This window comes from Girardinichthys multiradiatus, chromosome 5 (genome assembly GCF_021462225.1).
Source record: "Girardinichthys multiradiatus isolate DD_20200921_A chromosome 5, DD_fGirMul_XY1, whole genome shotgun sequence".
NCBI lineage: Eukaryota > Metazoa > Chordata > Actinopteri > Cyprinodontiformes > Goodeidae > Girardinichthys > Girardinichthys multiradiatus.
The window spans coordinates 50,100,537-50,124,332 of record NC_061798.1 but is presented as its reverse complement, the minus strand read 5'-3'; the positions used below and the strand labels follow the sequence as shown (position 1 = coordinate 50,124,332).

Below are 23,796 nucleotides of genomic sequence, written 5' to 3'. Positions count from 1 at the left end.
ATCTTTTCTATTATTGTCATGCAACATGAACAAAGTTGTGATTCTAGACTTCCTCAGATACTGAGAGACGTAAAATTGACTGATATCTTCAATGAGCAAACACCTTTAACAACATGAGCTCATGTGGAAATAACTGCCACTTTAACTCAGTCCTCACCATTAGTCAAGCAGAAGACTTATTCAGCTCATCTCCATTACACATAAGCCAACAATATGACACGGGGACATCATTAGTTGCAAGCGGGGGAGAAGTGATGAAGAGCTCGCTGAAATGAGATTGGATTTAAACAAGTGCTGCTTCCGTCCAGAGGGCCTCACAAGGATGCTCTTTGAGAGGATAGGTGGAGGCTGCATAATGATGACACTTAGTTTCCTCACAGTTCAGATTTATGGGCTCCGAGGCCTGTTATGATCATTACGATGGGATGGAGGAAGGAAAAGGGAAATGGGACTGAGCCTATAAGGGCTGGGGAGGAGAGGCGAATTGCAACAAGCGTTTCTTTTTTTTTTTTTTGCCTTTTTTTCTGGTAACGCAGCACTTTTGAACCATAAATCTTTGATCCTCTCCTCCCTATTTGTGCACTGACATTTTTAAACTGGAAGACTCCCAATAATTTCACACTCCAATTAGTAAATAACTAATTTTGCCTTAAAATGCAAATCTTGGGATGACCATAAAAAAACAGGTCACACCCTGAAGGACCATTATCTTTTCCAAGGATGCATTTTTCAACATGACGTTTGATCTGAAAAAACACAGAAAAAACTGAATCTGTGAGGCACCTATTTGATGATAGTTTGCAGTTTTACATTATCACTCCAAGCACACCATAAGCAGGTTGAGTCAATACTTATAATTCCTAAGGCAAGGCCTATACAAACATCAGCAATATTTTAGCACAGCTAATTCTCAAAGAACAGGACTCATTAAGCATTTGGAGCATGCTGAATAATTCATTCTGCATAATTAACTAAAATTAACAGAAACATTTGCTTTTATGTTACCTGCGGTGGATTTATTACAAGAAAAAGGGGTACTGTGCCCTGGTGAGGCTTAGTCTCCAGGGATTAGCTCAGTTTAGGAAGGAGGAACAGGGAAGCTAAAGCAGGGAATGTTTTTATTTTGTCAACCCAATTAAGGTTTCTAAGTTTCTTTTTCAAATACATATCATGATGAAACGTTCCAAGATTGATAGCGATTTCAGAGGCAGAATGCATTGAAAACACAACAGGGTTCTTGTTTGTCTACAAGGTGACCTTCTGAATTAGAGACATGAAGGGAGGATGATTCTAAAACTCTGTGTAGCCGACTAGATGAACCAGTGGCTTTCTTTGACAACCTTAGATTTCATCATAGGAAATTATGTTTATTTCAGGAGTTTCTCTGGTAAAAAAGCAAAACAATAAGTTATACCCCAACAATTAAAACTGTGAAAATACTGTAAGAGACCACTTTAAACAAACTGATGTTTTCAGTCAGTAGATTTGCAGTAACTGCTGCCATAGAAAGTTCCTGGCCTATTTTTCAAACAAAGAGGTTTAAAGTCAAAGCTTTTATTTTGATTTTACTTGATGGTCCTCCAACATGCAGCCACAGCAGCCAAAGCTTTCTTGGCTGAACCTTGGCAGACTTTAAATTCACTTATAGATGAAGGTCAGGTAAATGTCATTAAACATATTCTGGCTCCACGCAGAGTCCGAAAACGCTAATTTATTTACATCAAACACTGCTGGCAGAAACAGATCTCCATTATCATGACATTAAAATCATTTACACCAATAAACTTTGCATGAACCACAGAAAACAGATGTAGGAATAAAACTCTATTCCATGAGGACATAACTACTTATTACACTGAGAGGAACAAATGGATGCCTAGAGCCTAGATTAAGCTGAAACTGAAGTTAGAAAGGTGTCATATTGGGAGCAAAACAGCAAACTAAAAAAAATCCAGTAGCTCCATCAATTGATGCCACAATTTCTAATGTGCTTCAGTAGGAAATGAAGTCCAATTTGACCAACCTTTACACACAGCTGACTCAAAGGACTCGCAAGTGCTGCACTTAGAAATATAAAACCTCAGCTGTGATGGATTTGCCCAATGTTTGGATAACTTGAAGAGACTAAGCGTTTTTTCAGGTTTAGTTTCATGTTTGTCTGATAATTAAACTTCATGCCCACCTCATGATCGACTAGTCATGTCTAAACATAAGGAAGAATTTTCTTCCCACTCTTTTCCAGCTTCTTTCTAATCAGAAATAAATGTAAATATTTTATGTAAACGTATGCAGCCCATCTTTGAGCTGTGCCAACAGGACACATGTGAAGTTAACTGTCAAGTTTTGTAAGTTGTGAAGGCTTCGAGAGCAGAGACTGACTGTGGCAAACTGAGTTATTTAATAATAAACAAAAAGAGAACTTAAAGGTGGGGGGTCACAGGAAGACTCCAGCAAGGAACAATTAAAAACCAGTAGCTTAAATATGAGCCAAGGGTGGAAAATGACCACATGAGGAACAAGGAACTGCACGAGCTAATTAGAGAGATATGGAACAGCTGTGGCACAATGAGAGCAGGGAAGCTGAGGGATGGAGACTAATTAACATAGGTAGAACTGAACAAAGACACAAATAAATCACTATCCAAGGGAAAAAGGGAGACACTAATCTAAGAAAAAAAACCCAAATGCACAAACAACGGAACACAAAAGGGTACAGGAGTATTGCATAACCCTGACTGCTAACCTCGATGCATGGTAAGGCGTATTCGTCACTTCTTGTTTCCACCGTTGCACTCAGTGGATTGTTTGGTGTGTGAAGGCTCTATCGATTGATCAGATTTCTCTTTACGGTGATATCTCTGATTTGATTTTTCTCGAAGTGATAAGGAGTCGCTAGCTTAGCGATAGCTCCATCATGGCTACCCATGCTGTGTCTCTCTCTGAATCTCCTCCTCTCTCCTGCTCCGTGTATCAGATGTTCAGTTACTCCTCTGTCTCCTAGTGATAACGGTACATGTAATAAATGTAGCATTTTTGTAGCTTGGGAGGCAAAGATGTCGGAATTGGAGGCCCAGCCACCGAGGGTAGCTCCCCGTAGCAGTCCTTCAGCAGAGCCCACGCAACCGGGGCCTCAGGCCGGCTGGGTGACGGTACGTAGAAAGCATAGTCCTAGATCCCAACCCACAGGTCTGCGTTTCTAACAGATTTTCCCCGCTGAGCAACAGAGAAGCCGACTCTGGTAATTGGCAGCTCCATAGTCAGAAACGTGGCACTAGAGACACCAGCGACTGTAGTCAAATGTTTGCCAGGGCCCAGAAAGGGCGACATCAAATCCGAAACTACTGGCTAAGGATAAGCTAAAATACAGTAAGATTGTTATTCACGCTGGTGGTAATGACACCCGGTTACGCCAATCGGAGGTCACCAAAGTTAGTATTGCTTCGGTGTGTAGGTTTGCCAAAACAATGCCGGACTCTGTAATTTTCTCTGGTCCCCTCCCTGATCGGACCAGTGACGACATGTTTAGCCGCATGATGTCATTCAACCGCTGGCTGTCTAGGTGGTGTCCAGAAAACGATGTGGGATACATTGATAATTGACGAACATTTTGGGAAAAACCTGGTCTGATCCGGAGAGACAGCTTCCACCTGACTTTGGATGGAGCAGCTCTTCTTTCTAGGAATCTGGTTGAATTTATTAGTTCTCCAAACCTCTGACAACCCAGGGTTCAGACCAGGAAGCAGGGTCATAGTTTAACACTCCTCTCCGCAGCTTCTGTACTGCTACCCATTACCCTATTAAGACAGTGTCTCGCCCACGACCAAAACTGAATACATAAAACAATAATCTAAAAAGGAGGAAATCATGAATATTTCATACAAATAAGCACAACTCCGACTGAACAGAAAAATAAAACAATTAAATGTGGCTACACATAAGATATCTCTCTTCAAATACTTTGCTAGTTTATGACTTGATTTGTGACAACCAGATTGATTTGTTTTGCCTCACAGAAACCTGGCTGCAGCAAGAGGATTATGTTACAATAAATGAGTCAACTTCAGCTAATTATTTAAATTTTCACATTCCTCAAAATACTGGGCAAGGAGGAGTAGTAGCAACCATCTATGGAATCGGGGGCCCTTTACTAGGGGCCATCCGGTCTCAGTACAAGCGGAGCAGCAATTTGGTCCGCATTGCCGGCAGAAAGTTGGACCTGTTCCCGGTGCATGTTGGACTCCGGCAGGGCTGCCCATTGTCACTGGTCCTGTTCATAACTATTATGGACAGAACTTTTAGGTGCAGCCAAGGGCCGGACGGGGTCTGGTTTGGGGTCCAAGATATTTTCTCTCTTCTTTTTGTGGATGACGTGGTCCTGCTGGCCCCCTCCAGCCAAGACCTACAACATGCATTGGGGCGGTTCACTGCCGAGTGTGAAGCGGATACAAGCAGCTGAAATTAGCTGCATCCGTAGGGTGGCCGGGCACTCCCTTAGAAATAGGGTGAGGAGCTCGGCCATCCAGGAGGGGCTCGGAGTAGAGCCTCTGCTCCTCCACATCGAGAGGAGCCAGTTGAGGTGGCTTGGGCATCTATACTGGATGCCTCCTGGACGCCTTCCTCGGGAGGTGTTCCAGGCACGTCCCACCGGGAGGAGGTCCAGGGGACGGCCCAGGACACGCTGGAGGGACTATGTCTCTCGGCTGGCCTGGGAACACCTTGGGCTCCCCCCGGAGGAGCTGCAGGAGGTGTCTAGGGAGAGGGACGTCTGGGTGTCTCTGCTGCCCCTGTGACCCGGTCCCAGATAGAGTGGAAGACTACGAGTACGACGAGTACGAGCTGTAACAACCTTTAAAGAATCAGTTCCACTTTTAATTTCCTCATTATCACAGAAAAACACAGTGGAGGGCAATAATTTTGCTTCTTCCCCTTCACAAATTGATTCTCTTGTTCAGTGTTACTTCATCATTGTGTGATGCATTAGACAACGCAGCCCCCTGAAAAAGAAGGTAATCATTCATAGGAGACTAGCTCCCAGGTTTAATTCAGAGCTGTGTACTTTAAAGCACACTGTAAGAAATTTGGAGAGAAAATGGCGCTCTACACACCTAGAGGATTCCTATTTAATCTGGAAAAACAGCCTACTGTTGTATAAAAAGACACTTCGCCAACCTAGCTCATTTCTCATCATTAATAGAAGAGAACAAGAATAATCCTAGGTTTCTCTTTAGTACAGTTGCTAAACTTACACAGAGTCATAACTCTGTTGAGCCATCCATTCCCTTAGCTCTCAGCAGTCATTACTTTATGGGATTTCTTTTTTATAAAATTGATTCTATTAAAAACAAAATCATTGGCATACTCTCAAAGATGATTACTTCATCCTCAACAACCAAGACAACATTGGAATTAACTGTAAACCCTGATCTATGTTTGGACTGCTTTGATGCTGTGGAGCTTCCTGAGTTATCAAACATATTAGCTTCATCTAAACCTTCAACTTGAATGTTGGACCCAATACCAACAAAATTTTTTAAGGAAGTGTTCCCTCTGATTACCATTTTAGATATGATTAATCTATTCTTAGTCAATGGATATGTACTGCAGCAATGACCCATCTGAAGAGTTTCAGTCAGGCTTCAGAGCTCATCATAGTGCTGAAACAGCTCTGCTGAAAGTCACTAATGATATTCTTCCAACCTCAGATTATGGACTTATGTCTGTACTGGTTCTGTTAGATCTCAGTGCTGCATTTGATACAGTTGATCACAATATTCTCTTAGAAAGGCTGGAACGTGCTGTAGGGATCAGGGAAACAGCACCAGGCTGGTTTTGTATGACAGATTCCAGTTTGTTCATGTAAATGATAAATCATCTTCAAACTCCAGGGTTAATTGGGGAGTACGACAGGGTTCAGTACTTGGGCCAATTCTCTTTACTATATACAGGTCATTCTCAAAATATTAGCATATTGTGATAAAGTTCATTATTTTCCATAATGTCATGATGAAAATTTAACATTCATATATTTTAGATTCATTGCACACTAACTGAAATATTTCAGGTCTTTTATTGTCTTAATACGGATGATTTTGGCATACAGCTCATGAAAACCCAAAATTCCTATCTCACAAAATTAGCATATTTCATCCGACCAATAAAAGAAAAGTGTTTTTAATACAAAAAACGTCAACCTTCAAATAATTATGTACAGTTATGCACTCAATACTTGATCAGGAATCCTTTTGCAGAAATGACTGCTTCAATGCGGCGTGGCATGGAGGCAATCAGCCTGTGGCACTGCTGAGGTCTTATGGAGGCCCAAGATGCTTTGATAGCGGCCTTTAGCTCATCCAGAGTGTTGGGTCTTGAGTCTCTCAACGTTCTCTTCACAATATCCCACAGATTCTCTATGGGGTTCAGGTCAGGAGAGTTGGCAGGCCAATTGAGCACAGTGATACCATGGTCAGTAAACCATTTACCAGTGGTTTTGGCACTGTGAGCAGGTGCCAGGTTGTGCTGGAAAATGAAATCTTCATCTCCATAAAGCTTTTCAGCAGATGGAAGCATGAAGTGCTCCAAAATCTCCTGATAGCTAGCTGCATTGACCGTGCCCTTGATAAAACACAGTGGACCAACACCAGCAGCTGACACGGCACCCCAGACCATCACTGACTGTGGGTACTTGACACTGGACTTCTGGCATTTTGGCATTTCCTTCTCCCCAGTCTTCCTCCAGACTCTGGCACCTTGATTTCTGAATGACATGCAGAATTTGCTTTCATCCGAAAAAAGTACTTTGGACCACTGAGCAACAGTCCAGTGCTGCTTCTCTGTAGCCCAGGTCAGGCGCTTCTGCCGCTGTTTCTGGTTCAAAAGTGGCTTGACCTGGGGAATGCGGCACCTGTAGCCCATTTCCTGCACACGCCTGTGCACGGTGGCTCTGGATGTTTCTACTCCAGACTCAGTCCACTGCTTCCGCAGGTCCCCCAAGGTCTGGAATCGGCCCTTCTCCACAATCTTCCTCAGGGTCCGGTCACCTCTTCTCGTTGTGCAGCGTTTACTGCCACACTTTTTCCTTCCCACAGGCTTCCCACTGAGGTGCCTTGATACAGCACTCTGGGAACAGCCTATTCGTTCAGAAATTTCTTTCTGTGTCTTACCCTCTTGCTTGAGGGTGTCAATAGTGGCCTTCTGGACAGCAGTCAGGTCGGCAGTCTTACCCATGATTGGGGTTTTGAGTGATGAACCAGGCTGGGAGTTTTAAAGGCCTCAGGAATCTTTTGCAGGTGTTTAGAGTTAACTCGTTGATTCAGATGATTAGGTTCATAGCTCGTTTAGAGACCCTTTTAATGATATGCTAATTTTGTGAGATAGGAATTTTGGGTTTTCATTTTGTATGCCAAAATCATCCGTATTAAGACAATAAAAGACCTGAAATATTTCAGTTAGTGTGCAATGAATCTAAAATATATGAATGTTAAATTTTCATCATGACATTATGGAAAATAATGAACTTTATCACAATATGCTAATATTTTTAGAAGGACCTGTAGGTAAAATTATCAGGCAGCGCAGGATACATTTCCACTGTTACGCTGATGATCCTCAGCTTTACTGATCCATAAATCCTGATGAGCCCAACCAGTTAGATAGACTACAAGCATGTCTTGAAGACATAAAAACTTGGATGACTTTAAATCATTTGCTTTTAAATTCAGACAAGACAGAAGTTGTCTTACTAATATATTCTCTTTTGTGTTACATAAAGACACCTCAATCACTTTGCCAATCTGTGATAAGCAACTGACCTACCATAGTGGTTAAATATAGCAGTTACAAAAAGGTGTAATTCTGTGTAATTTCCTATGCAAGCTTTTCATATTCCAGGAAAATCTTAATTCATTCAGAGAAAACAGCTACAGAGAACTTTCTTATTCAGACTTTGTTCTTATGAGTCTTTTTAAAGAGTCAATCAGGATCTGAGGAGCGACTGAACAAGCAGCAGGAGAAACTTCTTCTTCTGTTGACATTTTTCTCTTTGGCCTGGTAGCACACTTCCACCTGCTGCTTTGACAATGGATTGGTAAAACATACTCCAGTCTTCCATCAGAGCGAGAGCATCCGTCTGTTCTGACGCCTCTCCTTTCCATGTAGCCATGCTTTGCTGTGTCCATAATTTTCCTTTGATATCAGAGCCGCATCGCCTGCTTCATCATTCCAGATGGATACAAGAAGGTGTGATCAAATATTTCCTAATGCATCCCAGCCATGCTCAATCTGTGGATTCTTCATATTTTTTTGTATGTGCCCAATTAGGTTAAACAGATGCACCTCCTCTGCAGAGTCCGGCAGTCTTTCTGAGGTGTCTTGTGATCTTTGTTTGTTTGTTTTTGGTCTTTATTTCACATCAGATGTGCCTTTATGTGAATCAGCTGTTGCTTTTTCATCTCTTCTACCATCTGGAGTTAACCTTCCCAAGACACCCCAGTCCTTGATCATTTAGTCATGATCTATTGTGTTATTACTGCTTCATATGGAGCCATCCATCACCTTGCTAATGGCATTAATCCCTCCATCTGCAGGATGCTGCCAGCTCAGTGCCATGGAGAGCTTTGGTTGAATCCCACATGCATTCCAGGTCAGAGTCTGTAATAAAGCTGCTACAGTCTCTGAGGCAGAGGCTTCTTGCCACAGATGCTCCAGCCTTAATGGATTACCACAGCTCCAGTGGAAATAGGAAGACACAAATTAAATGTTTACTTGGACACGGGGTGTGTTGTACAGTGTCTTAGAGTAATGAAATTGCAGTATGTTGTGAATACGCAGCAGATTTTTCCATGCGGACAGCTGTGTGTGAGGTTAGAGCTGAACCATGAAAAGCCTTGTCCCCGTTACACTCTACATGCATCGGTTATACCAGCAGCTCGCTTTGTTTTTCTAAAGTGCAGCTTTGGCTTTTTGCTTCTGCTGTTTCTAAGGAAATGAGAAGAAAGGGAATTTCAATTTGTCAGCGCTCCACCACTGTTTCTGCTTGCTGGTCAGATCAGCAGGTAATACATCGTCGGGGTCTGTGGGTCTGCATGCAGCAGAACGCTGCTCAGAGGTGTGCTGACAAGTCACAACAGGAGTCTGACAGGCACATTTTTAGAATATGGGAGCAAAACAAAAATATGTCAGTCATGATTTGTTTGCAAAGATCAAATCAATGAAAATGCTTTGAAAGAGGCCACTCTATAGTACATTTAGACAAGCTGTAAAGGACATGTTTAAGCAGTTTTATACATGAGTCACCCTACTGTAGAGGGAGCCACTCAGTCTGTGAAACCTCCACAATAAGAACATCAGGAGGGATAGATCACAGTTTTACCATGACTTTATATTCAGCTTTGAAAAATAATACAATTTGACTATAATTTGACTCCATTTCAAGTACTCCACATATAAAAATATAAAAAGGAAATTTTGGCTCAGTATTCATCTGCAAGATAATTGTGAAATTAATTATTATCCAATTCCAAAGGTATACTGAAAACCAACAAATATTCCATCCAGGGTGGTCAACTTACATCCCCCATTCAGTTTTCTTTTTCCTACTTAAATTAGTGCAGAATGTTGTGCCTTTCTCCACCAGTCGCTCATCTGTAAGCTTTGAAGCTTACAGATCAGAAATAATGGTCAGAAATAATGCCTTAAAATCTTAGAAATGTCCTAAAAAAGAACAATGGTATTAATAGCAAGACTGAAAATTCCCATAGTTGCCTTACACTAGAATTTGAGCTTCTAGTTTTTAAGCTCTCATCCTGCTCATCCAAACCCATCTGTTTATAAGACTAATCTTATTTTTGTTGACCTTGTGTTCCGATCAATAATCTTTTTTTTTTTAAGGGTTTTTTGGCACTAGTGGCCTTTAATTCAATTCAATTCAATTCAGTATATTTATATAGCGCCAATTCACAACACATGTTGTCTCAAGGCACTTCACAACAGTCAGGTTCATACATTCCAATTAATCCTAACCATTGAACAGTTCAGTCAGATTCAGTTATTTATTCAAATTGGATAAAAAGTTTTTCTATCTAAGGAAACCCAGCAGATTGCATCCAGTCAGTGACTTGCAGCATTCACTCCTCCTGGATGAGCATGTAGAGACAGTGGACAGTCACTGGCGTTGACTTTGCAGCAATCCCTCATACTGAGCATGCATGTAGTGACAGTGGAGAGGAAAAACTCCCTTTTAACAGGAAGAAACCTCCAGCAGAACCAGAACCAGGTTCAGTGTGAGCGGCCATCTGCCACGACCGACTGGGGATTTGAGAGAACAGAGCAGAGACACAAAGAGAACAAAGAAGCACTGATCCAGGAGTACTTTCTATGGGAAGGAAATGTAAATGTTAATGGATGTAGCTCCTTTAGTCGTTTCATCTAGAAAGAAAAAACAGATAAACTCTGAGCCAGTTTTCAAGGTTAGAGTCTGAAAGAGAGCACATATAATTAGTTACAGTCTAGAAGAGAGAAAGGGTTAAAACACTGAAAGACAGGGCCATGTGGATCATTGGTAGAGGGTGAGCATTAAGTTGTTGCCAGCAGAAGCTCGGACAATGCCCCTCTCCAGAAAGGTGTAACAGGTAGACACAGAGTCAGGCCAGGTGTAGTTTCTAGGAAGAGAATAGAGAGAACATAAAATTAAAAGCTGAAAAAGCAGCAAATAATGCAGAATTAGAGAGTAGTGTGAGAATGTAGCGAAGAGGGTGAAAGTCGTCATTATGTCCTCCAGCAGCCTAAGCCTATAGCAGCATAACTACAGAGATAGCTCAAGATAACCTAAGCCACTCTAACTATAAGCTTTATCAAAAAGGAACATTTTAAGCCTAGCCTTAAAAGTAGACAGGGTGTCTGCCTCATGGACTAAAACTGGGAGCTGGTTCCACAGGAGAGGAGCCTGATAACTAAAGGATCTGCCTCCCATTCTACTTCTAGAGACTCTAGGAACCACCAGTAAACCTGCAGTCTGAGAACAAAGTGCTCTGTTAGGAACATATGGACCAATCAGATCTCTGATGTATGATGGAGCTAGATCATTAAGGGCTTTATATGTGAGGAGGAGAATTTTAAATTATATTCTGGATTTAACAGGGAGTCAATGAAGGGAAGCTAAAATAGGAGAAATATGATCTCTCTTTTTAATTTTCATCAGAACTCTTGCTGCAGCATTTTGAATCAGCTGAAGGCTTTTAACTGCATTTTGTGGACATCCTGATAGTAAAGAATTACAATAGTCCAGCCTTGAAGTAACAAATGCATGGACTAGTTTTTCAGCGTCACTCCTAGATAGGATGTTTCTAATTTTGGCAATGTTCTGGAGGATTTATTGACTGGACAGGAAACGGGTAGAAAGAAAAGGGGGGAAGACATGCGACAGCGGCGTCAAAGAATACATCCTCTGTATATGTGGCACCTGGTCTACTGCTACACCAAGCACCGCCCATTCTCCACATTTCCTGTTTAAATGTATTCCGATATGCTGCACATTCGTATTTTCTCTTTGTTTATGGTATTAGTATTTTAGAAGCACTTGTAACATACTTTCAAGAAGGTGTTTGTGTCCTTTTAAATATTTTCTCTTGTTCTGTGAAGCAGTTTAAAGCATTATGAAATGAATCGGTGCCTGAACGGTGTGACAAATGAAGCTGAGTGCATGCGTCAGTCTATTTCTTGAATACCTTGTTTCATATGCTAAATAAATGTGGGACGATTAGAACTGTGTGTTCTTAATGACAACATGTTCTTTTGAACATTCTACTAGGAGAATGAGAGGAAGACACTAACATTGAAAAATGAATGATCTGCATAATTATACTATGTGTGAACACTGAAAAAAGACCCAAACACGTTGGATTAGTAAGGAAGCATGCTGATATTAGCATTTAGCACACAGCAAGTTGCCCTCACTATATTTCACACATAATGTATTCTGACAGCTAACAGGGAAAATGAGTGAAAGTGGTTTGGCCAGGTGTGAGAGCGCTGTGTAACCGGTGTGTTTGCACTGTGGCGATTCCCTCTGCAGAGATACACATAGCTTGTTTATGCTGCTGAGCAGGTTTGCTTTTCTTACAATGAACCAAACTGTTGATTCAGCCGCTCATAACATTCCCGCTGTCTCTACGATGGATCTGTTGTGTTTCTGCAGCCTAAATTAGCTCTGTTTCACTTGCAAAGAGACCCGAATTCATTTTACATTTCATATCTGAGCTGAGAAAGATGCGTCTGTGTTTAAATTAAAGCATTTTTGGATGTGTTCTGTATTGAAAACTGAATGTTTGCACTGTGAGACATCCTTCATATCTATGACCAGAATGCAAAAAAGATGCAAAAATCTTCCACTATTATTCAGGTCTAAATTTAATTCACATCATATCTCATCACAGATACAACTTGCCACTGTGGTTCCCTTTGGAACCTGAAAAAAAAAATCTTGAAAGTAATCAATAAATAAATTACACTCTGCCTTTCCATAGTTTTTTAAAGCTAAAAAGGAATTTTAAAAAGCATTTCTATGACAAAACGAGAGACATTTGTGTCCAATTCTCAAAAGTGGAAGTGCTGATAGTGTAGCATTTGTTAGCACATCTCAAAAGGTTTATTCTACCTTCATAAGAAAATACTTCACTTTACACAGATTTGTTTTATGTCTTCTCTGTCTGAACAAAACATCTGCTGTTAAAAAAATAACCGCCATCGTCGAAAATTCCTTTTGAAAGTTAATCCACAACAGTGAGATCTTGCAGTTTAGTTTGCAGTGTCTGAACAAGCTTAAGGAAAGAACATTTGACAGCAGATGCTATTTGAATGTTTATTTCCCTTCCATCCACTACAAGCATTAGCTTGAAGTGATTTTTAAGGTCCAAACAACATATAGGGGTTTTAGGGACTCCACAGTGTTCTAGAGTTGTGACAGGAAGCATCCTCTGAACAACATTATGGCATCCACAATAATGTAGTGCAGCTAACCCAAAATAACTGATAATGTGACAGGAACAATGACTTTATTGCTTACTGATGTAAAGTAGGTTAATGTGCTGAAAGAGTTTGGGAGGAATGTAATGGTGAATGTCAGTAAACATCAGAGCAACAAAGCTGGTAAGAACCAGAGAATATGTTGCAACAGTCTATAGCTCTAATTTCTCACTGTGTTTAGTTACAAACTGGGTTTGCCACAGAAAACTTTTAAAGGCCTCCATAGAGTGATAGACTGTTAGGTCTTCAAATCACAGCCACTGAGACAACATTTCTCCGAACTTTCTCCTCCTCATCAGATAAATCACCATATAGATGTGTTATACCCTAATGCCTGAGTTCGACATTTTGAATCAAATGTTTCTTCTTCCTTTTTCACAAATGTTTACATGGAAATGAATACAACTATCATTAGCTACAATCTTGAACACAGTGGAAAAGTTGTAAAAATGATGATACAGTATGTTCTCTTTATCTGTGCTGCACAAAATGAGAAATCAGAAGCTTTACAGCATATTTCCTTCCAGAATCAACTCACCACCTTGTTTTCCAGCAAATTAAATGACCCTGCAGGTGCACTGCAAGTGTAGCTGTTACAGAGATGCAATCCTCTAAACAAACAACATCCAGAAAGTTATATGTTTAATGTATCTACAGGGTTTTATGAGCCTGCATTTACCAGAAGAGAACAATAAATCACAGAAGCTGAAAGATGTACCATGTGTCTCTGCAAGCTGTGACACTTCATGGAGGTGCAACAGTTAATAGCTTTATCTATCTGATTCTTGATAACAGCCAAAGAAAAACAATACAGCTATCAGAGATAATATTTATCACTAACGAATAGCAGCTCAGAGAAGAATCTGTTCTGAGAAAGGAAAGAAATCCACATTTCACTCGGAAATAAAAGCTGATTACAGGCAACATTTGATTACAGTGTATGGCATGCAACTCATGTAGGATGCAATTACTGGATGAGTTAATCATGTTGCAGTCCATTAAATAGTCAGGGCTTGTCTCTCAAGTTCAGGTGTATGTAGAGAAATCCCTCAGCAGCATACTTGAAATCCTGTTGCCAAGAAACCTTTACAAAAAAAGTTAAAGGATATGATGGATAAACTAAATTACTATTATAACAAGTTAAATTACTGAGGAAATCAGAGAGACTTTTCCAGCTCCAAACACCTCAGATGACCTTTCACCCTAAAGAACTGCTTATTTTTTAAAGCCGTTCCTTTGTGGTTCTCTTAAAATAGTTATCAGAACCTTTTATCACACACAGATGACATCCAAGAATATTAAAAACATCAATGTTTTAATCACTTTCCTAATGTCTGTCAATAAGTGTTAAAATGTTCTTAAATCAATGACCTTTGTTGCTAATTTGTAAATCCTGAATGCCTAAATATATATATTTTCTCACTTTTGATTGAATTGTACACTTAGTGGCCTTTGCCTAATTCTTATGTCAAGTTACTGCAAAGAGTTCTGTTTTCCTTTTTCTTCGTGCCAGCCAGTTGAGTGGCCATGGTACCATTGTTTACACCAAAGATCAGCTGTTGGCTCTCTGCAGCGCTGCGTCCCAATGAGCTACCAAATATTCCCTGCAAGCCGAGAAGGAAGAGACGCAAAACTTTGTGAGAAAGGTACAGACACATCATACCCTTCATCATCATAGGAAATGTAAGATACCTTCCCAACAAACTGGACAAACTTACGTCATTATCGAGAGAGCATTGAGAGATCTGGCTAACCATGCTAACTACGGACACATAAACTGAAAAAAAATGTCATTTACTCCAGGCTAACAGAACAAAGGAAAGAGGCAAGAAGAGAGGAGGGGGTCTGGTTGTGTTTCTTAATGATAAATGGTGCAACTCAGGTAATTTAAGAGATGCTCTGCAGTGAGGACATCGAGCTGTTAGGTGTTAGCATGAGGCCATATTATTTACCACAGAAGTTAACACATGTTATTATATAATAGTGTATGTTTTCCCATCTGCTAATTCTTCAACCCCCTGCAACGTCATCCACACTGTTACCAGCAGACTTCAAACACAGTATCCCCAGGCCCTTTTGCTGATCTTTGGGGACATTTGTCTTGTCTCCCTGTCCTCCACCTTCACCCAATATGTACCTCTCCCTTCCTCCTTGGTGGGGGTTAGATCACAACGTGGTTCATCTCCAGTCTGTATAAACCCCTTGTACACAGCTGTGTGCTGTTTGCCTTTTTCTGAAGGAATGGCAGAGAGAGAGCACGAGAGAGAGAGAGAGAGATATGACGGCAGGGTACAGCCTGAACAGGTCGCCAATCCATTGCGGGGCCACAACGACATACAGGACAATCAACCATGCACACAATCATTCACACCAAAGGAAAATTTAGAGAAACAAATTTACCTAACAGTCATGATTTTGGACTTTGGGAAGAAGCTGGAGTACCTAGTGAGAATTTGTTCAGGGGAAAACGTCATCCTTCAGACATTCTTTTTTTATTATTTGAATGACTGAGATTTAATAATTTATTGAAAGTGAAGTAGTTTTGCAGCTTATCAACTTTACAGGCATACAAATAGGTAAGAGATTAAAGAAATAAGGCAGCTGTTTCCTCCTGTCACCGTTTTTTTGTATATGCCTGTTTGCATAACGTAGTAACTTGGCAGCAGCAGCAACAACAGAATCCAACATGGGACTACGTCAGTGAGTAATTGTTTCCACAAACCATTCACAGTCAAGAGATAAGAGCCTCCAAAGGTCACTTAAAGTTTTCAAATCAAAAAATATCTCCATTTACTCGACGAGTGAACTCAGCCAGATGGTAATTTAAAAGAAGAAGTAATTTAAAAAGAGTCAAGAATCACAACAAATACATCAGTCGAGCCGATTTGTCTAGACATGAATTCTGATGTCTCTAAGTTTGCTCCTGAGGGCGCCGCTCAACTCTTACACCTTTTTTCAGCTGATTAGATTCACAGTAACCTCGTCTTAAAACTATCAGCTGAAAATGAGCACTTTGAAGCTCCTTGCTGCTGGCTCGATAGTCAAGACGAAACACTGATGCTGCGAGGGAAATCAGGTCGAATTAAGCCACCAGTAATATCTGTGCAAATCCCTATTAAGTAACTAGACGAAGAACATATTTGCGACAACAGCCCCAAGGAGGAAGCTGCAGCATGTGGATGACACACTCAGGATGGGAGTGAAAATTAGTCCGGTGGAGGTGATAATCACGCTGGAGCCTTTTGCTTCAGGCAACTTTGCCTGTAAGGATGCAAATTAAAGCCACATAAACCATTACCCTCATAATACTTGTTATCACCATCCACCTCATTAACGCTGAGTTGCTACATCCAGCTCTCAGCTGGCGGAGCATTCTTGAACTTTTTCCTCGGCTGCTTGATGTATTTCCCGCCTGCTCAGCTGCTGCGTATTTAATCACTGAGATCAATAGCTGTTACAGTCATTGATCTTGTGAGTCTATTTCATGGGCAAGGTGGCAGCACCTCATATTTTCTGTATGCTGCAGCTCTTATACATAATGTAACCAGCTGAGGGCTGTTTTTAATTAACATTAGAACACACGGTTTCAGAATTAGAAAACTCTGCTGACTGCTAAGTGTTTTCAGTTATTTCATGTTATGCCCAGAACTTTGACTGAAGGCTCATTGCTCTCCACTTTCAAATCCACCTTTACTTAAACGTCACAGGAATTTTCTGAATCCTGGCTTGCTTTTTAATCTTAATATTTATTATCACAGAGTGGCAGATTTCTGAGGTTTCCTGTTGTTTTCATGCATTATATGGGTTATTACATTTTGTTATTGCGGTTTGTGGTGGACCAACAAAGAAAACTGCAGTTTCTAACATACTGTAATTAACTACATAAAACAAGTATTTCACCCTAGTGAAACTCAATGTGACTGGTTGGATGCAAATATTGATTTTGCACTGGAGTTTAAGATCCTGTGTACTGTAGAGGTATTCATAATCTTTAAGCATTTCACGAGTTGGCATATTACAACCACAATTTTCAATACATTTCAATTCAATTTATGTGGATTTTGGTGATAAAATGAAGTCAGAAAGAAGTCCATTACCATAAAGTAAAGATAAAAAGATTGCAATGTTCTAAAAAATCTAAACAAATATTTTCAGTTCCATTTTTTCGCTTAACTAGATTTTATTTAGGGGTATCACACAGTTGAACCCCAGCTGCGTGTAATTTAATCTCAGTATAAATCCAGTTGCTGTGTGAAGGCATCAGAGGTTGTTTTTGAAGAACAAACAGCATCACGAAGACCAAGCACAGCTGACAGGTCATGGATAAAGTTGTGGAGAGGTTTAAAACAGAGTTAGGTTCTAAAACAACATCCCAAGCTTTGAACATCTCACAGAGCTGAACATTTAGAGAGAATGAATGAACTGTAGACCAACCAAGACATGGACATCCACCTAAACTTACAGACTAGGCAAGGAGAGCATTATTCAGAGAGGCAGCCAGGAGGCCCCTGGTAACTCTGGAAGAGCTGCAGCTAGCCAAATCCCAGATGGGAGAATGCATTGACAGGGCAACTACTAGTTGTGCACTTTATAAATATGACCTCAGTGAAAGAGAGTCAAGAAGAAAGACATACAGGGGTTGGACAATGAAACTGAAACACCTGGTTTTAGACCACAATAATTTATTAGTATGGTGTAGGGCCTCCTTTTGCGGCCAATACAGTGTCAATTCATCTTGGGAATGACTTATACAAGTCCTGCACAGTGGTCAGAGGGATTTTAAGCCATTCTTCTTGCAGGATAGTGGCCAGGTCACTACGTGATACTGGTGGAGGAAAACGTTTCCTGACTCGCTCCTCCAAAACACCCCAAAGTGTCTCAATAATATTTAGATCTGGTGACTGTGCAGGCCACGGGAGATGTTCAACTTCACTTTCATGTTCATCAAACCAATCTTTCACCAGTCTTGCTGTGTGTATTGGTGCATTGTCATCCTAATACACGGCACCGCCTTCAGGATACAATGTTTGAACCATTGGATGCACATGGTCCTCAAGAATGGTTCGGTAGTCCTTGGCAGTGACGCGCCCATCTAGCACAAGTATTGGGCCAAGGGAATGCCATGATATGGCAGCCCAAACCATCACTGATCCACCCCCATGCTTCACTCTGGGCATGCAACAGTCTGGGTGGTACGCTTATTTGGGGCTTCTCCACACCGTAACTCTCCTGGATGTGGGGAAAACAGTAAAGGTGGACTCATCAAAGAACAATACATGTTTCACATTGTCCACAGCCCAGGATTTGCACTCCTTGCACCATTGGGATTGGCATGAGTGACCAAAGGTTTGGCTATAGCAGCCCAGCCATGTATATTGACCCTGTGGAGCTCCCGACGGACAGTTCTGGTGGAAACAGGAGAGCCCTTTATGTTTTTCGGATACAATCCGAGTTAGCACCCGAACATCCCTTTCAGACAGCTTCCTCTTGCGTCCACAGTTAATCCTGTTGGATGTGGTTCGTCCTTCTTGGTGGTATGCTGACATTACCCTGGATACCGTGGCTCTTGATACATCACAAAGACTTGCTGTCTTGGTCACAGATGCGCCAGCAAGACGTGCACCAACAATTTGTCCTCTTTTGAACTCTGGTATGTCACCCATAATGTTGTGTGCATTTCAATATTTTGAGCAAAACTGTGCTCTTACCCTGCTAATTGAACCTTCACACTCTGCTCTTACTGGTGCAATGTACAATCAATGAAGACTGGCTACCAGGGGGGTCCAATTTAGCCATGAAACCTCCCACACTAAAATGACAGGTGTTTCAGTTTCGTTGTCCAACCCTTGTACTTGGAAGAAAAGTGTGAGAAGAAAACTGTTAGGCAATACTAAAGCCTTGAGAGAGGGCCGAAGGTTCATCTTCCAGCATGACAACGATTCTAAACAAACAGCCAGAGCTGCAATGGAATGGTTTAGATCAAAGCATATTCATATTTTTGAATGGCCCAGTCAAAGTCCAGACCTAAATCCAAGTTCCAATTTGTGGCAAGGCTTGAAAAATTATGTTCATAGATGTTCCCATAGATTTTCCCTATTCACCCTTGCTGAGCTTGATTCATTTATTTTCTTTCCCCAAAGGAGAATTGTCAAAGGTTCCAGTTTTTTAAATGTGAAAACCCGCCACAGACACACTCCAAAAGGCTTGCAACTGTAACCGATAAATATGTTTCTACAATGTATCAACTCTGGTGGGCTGACTACAAATGCATGCCACTCTTTTCAGAATTTTATTTGTAAAAAATGGTAAAAACATTTCACAAATATGAACAGTTTTGGTTCTGCTACAATTGGTTCCTTTTTTAAGGATTTCTATAAATTTTTCTCATACTTTTTTTTTTTTTTTTTGGCTCTAACAAATAAAGTTGGACCAACCTGTCCCTGTGACTTATGCAGTGACAGCCTTTTCAGATGTGAGCTGCTGACAGGATTGATACAACGACCACCGTTCACTGATCATCTCCCCCCTGAGGAGCAGCCATACAGCTCTCAGATCAGTGTCACTGACCTTAATGGCTGACATTTACTGGGGCAATCTCAGGGCTGTGTGTGAAGATGGCGTGCCGAGCTTCACACTGTGCCACACGACCAGTGAAGGTGACACTATTATGGTGACAGGTGGAAGGGACACTTTTAGGCACTTCTCATGTAATAACTGTTTAGACAAACCGTTGGGCTTGACAAACCAGAACCTACCAGAGCTTTTTTGTGTTTGGATGAAGTGATGATCTCAGTCCACTAACTTAGATTTTCAGGCATTTTCCTGAGTAGATCCAGTAAACTCCACCACAGAATGAAATAATTTTTATATATAAATGAATATCAACCTGTTGCGGTGAGAATTATTCAGATAAAATGTTGGTTTTCAGCCCTGATTCAACAGCATACACCAGTCCATTAACATGAGGAGATTCAGAGGAACAGCAAAAATGTACAAGTCAGCTTTAATAAAATGACGACTTTTAATTCTTAGAAACAAAACCTTAAATTAACTCTCAATAAATGCCAAGAAACAATAAATGTTGTGAGCATTTTCAACGTCATCAAAGTTCAAATATTTTCAGTAATTCCCAGAGAGGAATTTATTCTAATTAAAATTAGAATATGGTATTTGTTCTAATTGGAAAAAAAAACAAACATGAAATATAGTTTTATTATGCTATTTGTTATTTATTATGCTAAAGTGAAGCTAAATGATCCTAACACCATGTTTTGATGAAGAACATGAAACTGTCATCAGCTAAAACCAAGAAGATGACAAAGAAAATAATCGGCACCGACAAATAAACACATATTTGTGATAAAATGTGAATAAAAGAATTGTAGTAAGACATTTTCTTTAATGAATTTACTATGTAAAAACAGATACAGCGTCAATGTATTTTAGCAAACAGCAGGGAAGGATATAACAAAAAAATGTTTTCAATTTCTTTTTTTATGAAAATGAATAATTTTGCTCCTTTTAATTAGACTAAATTGTTTTTTTGACTCTGTAAAGTGGTCTGCAATAATGATGATTGTGAATCGGAACTCTTTAAAGCAACTCAAGTGATCTCACCTTCTGGTCGTGGCTGTAGGCCAATGCCCAGTCCTCCTCGGTGGGGTGAAATAACAGGCTTAGGACGAAGAAGGAGAGGCGGTACTTCTGGTAACTGGATCCCTCATCAGTGCTGATGAGCACACTGCTCTCAAACTCTGGATCAGTCAGCACCATAATCTGAGAGCAGGGAGAACAAAGAGAGGAAAGAGGAGAGGAAGGATGAGTTTGGAGCAGAGAGATTGAGAGACAAGGAGGTGAGGGAAGACAGAAATAAGACGTTAGAAGCTGGAGTGGTGGCGGCCCTAAAACGCTCGCCAATTTGGCACATTTCAGGTTAACGTTTGGCAAACTGCTTTGCTGAAGCTCCTCTCTGGAAATTTCTGTGCTTTTGGAGGTCAAAACTCATCATCATATCTGTCCAAAATAACATGGAAGGAAACAACAAAAAGAAAACATTGCCACACAAGTTGAGAAATCTTTCAGAAACCCACCTCTGTTACAGGAAGATAAAACCAGCTGCAACTGACGTCAGGAACTGCACTAATGACTGATTTAGCAGGCATGACTGAATTTAAACACACAATAACTTACTGTCTTTATCAGTTTTACTGCACAATGTCATTTGTTAGCTTTTCCTCTTCCTGTACAATTGTAATTTCGGCTTTAGCAGGAGGGGTTAGGAGCCGTAATTTCATGCTTGGACTGTTTCTGCTGGAGCCGTCACATCCTAACAGAATTCAATAAGAAGAGGAATTTTTACTGCGTATATCTTTCAGCTAATGACATTTAGAGTCTTTCTGGAAGCAGATTACTGTAATGTATTTTATTCAACAGTGCTGTTTAAAGTTGATGCATTATCTTACATAAGGGCCTCTATTAGTTTGCTGACTTGATTTTCCTATGTTAGCTAAAAGTTAAAAAGGGATTTACATTATTTCACCTGAAAAAGGGAACATTTATGTTCATATTACTCACAAAAGTCTTCAAAAGTCTTCATAAGTCTTCATAAGTCGTACTGTAATGGATTTTATTGGATTTTATGTAATGTTTATGTGATACATAATTATAAAGTGGACATAAAAGCATACATTATTTTATTTTTTCATAAAAACAACTCTGAACTCTGAGTGGTGTACACTTGTATTAGCTCTCCCTGAGTTCACTGTAATCTCAACTGCAAGTCTTTTATCTCTACCAGCTTTATCCATACATAGCCTGAAACTTTAGCCAATTTTACTTTGTAAAATCACTCAACGTCAGGCACACTTGATGGAGAACTTTAATTTTCTAGCTTTGTCACAGACACCTAGTTGGATTCAGGTCTGGACTTTGATTGGATCATTCTAGCACACCAATATGTTTTGATCTAAACTGTTCCTTTGTGGCTCTGACTTTATGTTCAGGGTCGTTGTCTAACCCTAACCCGGCACCTGCTTACCCAAAAGTAGCTGTATCTGCCTTAATAACCGTGGTGTCGCCACTAAATTGATCAGACCAAAACCTCAGAGAATCTATGGTCTGTTGAGGAAGATGAGACACCAGCACCAATAATCCAGATTTATGCTGGATTTAAGCTGAAGGTTGCAATGAAAACAACCTGAGCTTCCTGAACACCTCAGAGGAACCACAGGTTGATCAGCTCCATGCCTCACTGATTTCATGCAGTAATTTGGTTCAGGTCATGAGCATTACTTCTACACTGTATGGTACCTTCAATACAGTACAGTAGGTCCGCATTTCTGTAATAAACATTATGAAAAACATCAACATTGGTCTGATGTGATATTTTCTGAGAAACTGAATTTTGGGTTTATTATATGCAAGTCATTACCATCAAAATGAACAATAATGAAAAAATATATAATTGGTACAAAATTAATCTATATAAAAGTTAAACTTTTTTAAGTGCAAAAATAAATGAACTTTTGATAATATTATAATTTGCTGAGACACACCTCTATAAGTATGGTTTCTATCGTTGATGGACTGCTGCTCTCTCCTCACTGCGACATTCCTGATATGTTCTGTCTATCACTCTGCTGTCACCAAATAGAAATTGCATGATTTATCTGAACTAAAGTATTGGAATGCTTCAATTTAAAGATGTAAACATGGGCCTGGTGGTGGGGCAGGGGTAAAGTGGTTGCCCTATGCATGGAGGCTACAATTCTCGATACAGAAGTCACAGGTTCGAGTCCCGGCCTGTTACAAAATAAAAGCCAAGAGTGCCACAATAGTTAAACAAATGCAAACACTGGTACAGGATTAGAGAAGGAGAAGAATCAGAAAGTGAACCTGTTCTTTCTGACCTTTAAAATAAAACTCCAGCTTATTTTGCTCTGAATGAATACAGCTACATTGATCCAGAGCAGCAGATCTCTTCTATTGTCCAGTAGCTGTTCACATTTGTTTTTTTTTTCCTTTGTGGTTTGGTGTCTGCAGCTGCTTGTTTTTCTAGTTGTGGCCTGAAACCACTTTAATCCTATAAGATGCAGCTCAGAATCCTCAGTGGGTCACTACAAATTAACACTTCTCCTTAGTCATTGCCCACATGTATTGGCCCAATAGCCAATGCCCTTTAGGATGGAGTCTGTTGTGTTCCTCCAACAACCACCCATGTGGCATGCGTGCGTAGTGGCACAGCAGGCAGTGCTCATGGTCCAAATAGCTGTGTTTTCTCTCGTCAGTTCCATTGGAATTGGAAGAACAGCAGCACATTTGTCACTGACAGAAAATCCAGCCCTCCTTCCAGAGCTGTAAGCAGGAACTCTCCCTGGTGGTGATTTAGATAAATTGTTTTTCATTAAGCACCAATAAACTGGCAGCACTTTCTCAATCTGGCTCTCTCATTGGCGTGGGCTCGCCGATCTTTCCATTCATTACCTGTCACTGCGCATCGCCAATGCTCCTGATATCTGTGAGCCTCTCTGGGGCTTATCAGATGTAATTTCCAGCTTTTAAGCCGTAATCGTATTCGATAATGTGGTTGTTAGAGGCCCGCTTTGAGAGTCAACCATCAGAAGTTAATGTTAAAAAGAAAAAAATGCCTTTAAATGTGTCCGCATTATCTAAACACATCATATTAAAACGTATTTCTGCTACTTACTGAAGCCTTGAACTGAGCGGTTAGAGTCCTTCTCTTTAACCTCCAACTGCAGAGCTTTCATCTTGTGCTTTTCC

The 23,796-nt window shown here is 40.5% G+C and overlaps 1 protein-coding gene across 1 annotated transcript in view; it reads right to left on the bottom strand.

Moving 5' to 3' along the window:
- Positions 1-23,796, bottom strand: part of sorcs3 (sortilin related VPS10 domain containing receptor 3) — a 396,336-nt gene that overhangs the window by 152,139 nt on the left and 220,401 nt on the right. Inside the window, exon 4 of the mRNA XM_047365601.1 lies at positions 20,635-20,793. Within this exon, the coding sequence (XP_047221557.1) occupies positions 20,635-20,793 (159 nt within the window). The remainder of the gene's footprint in view (positions 1-20,634; positions 20,794-23,796) is intronic.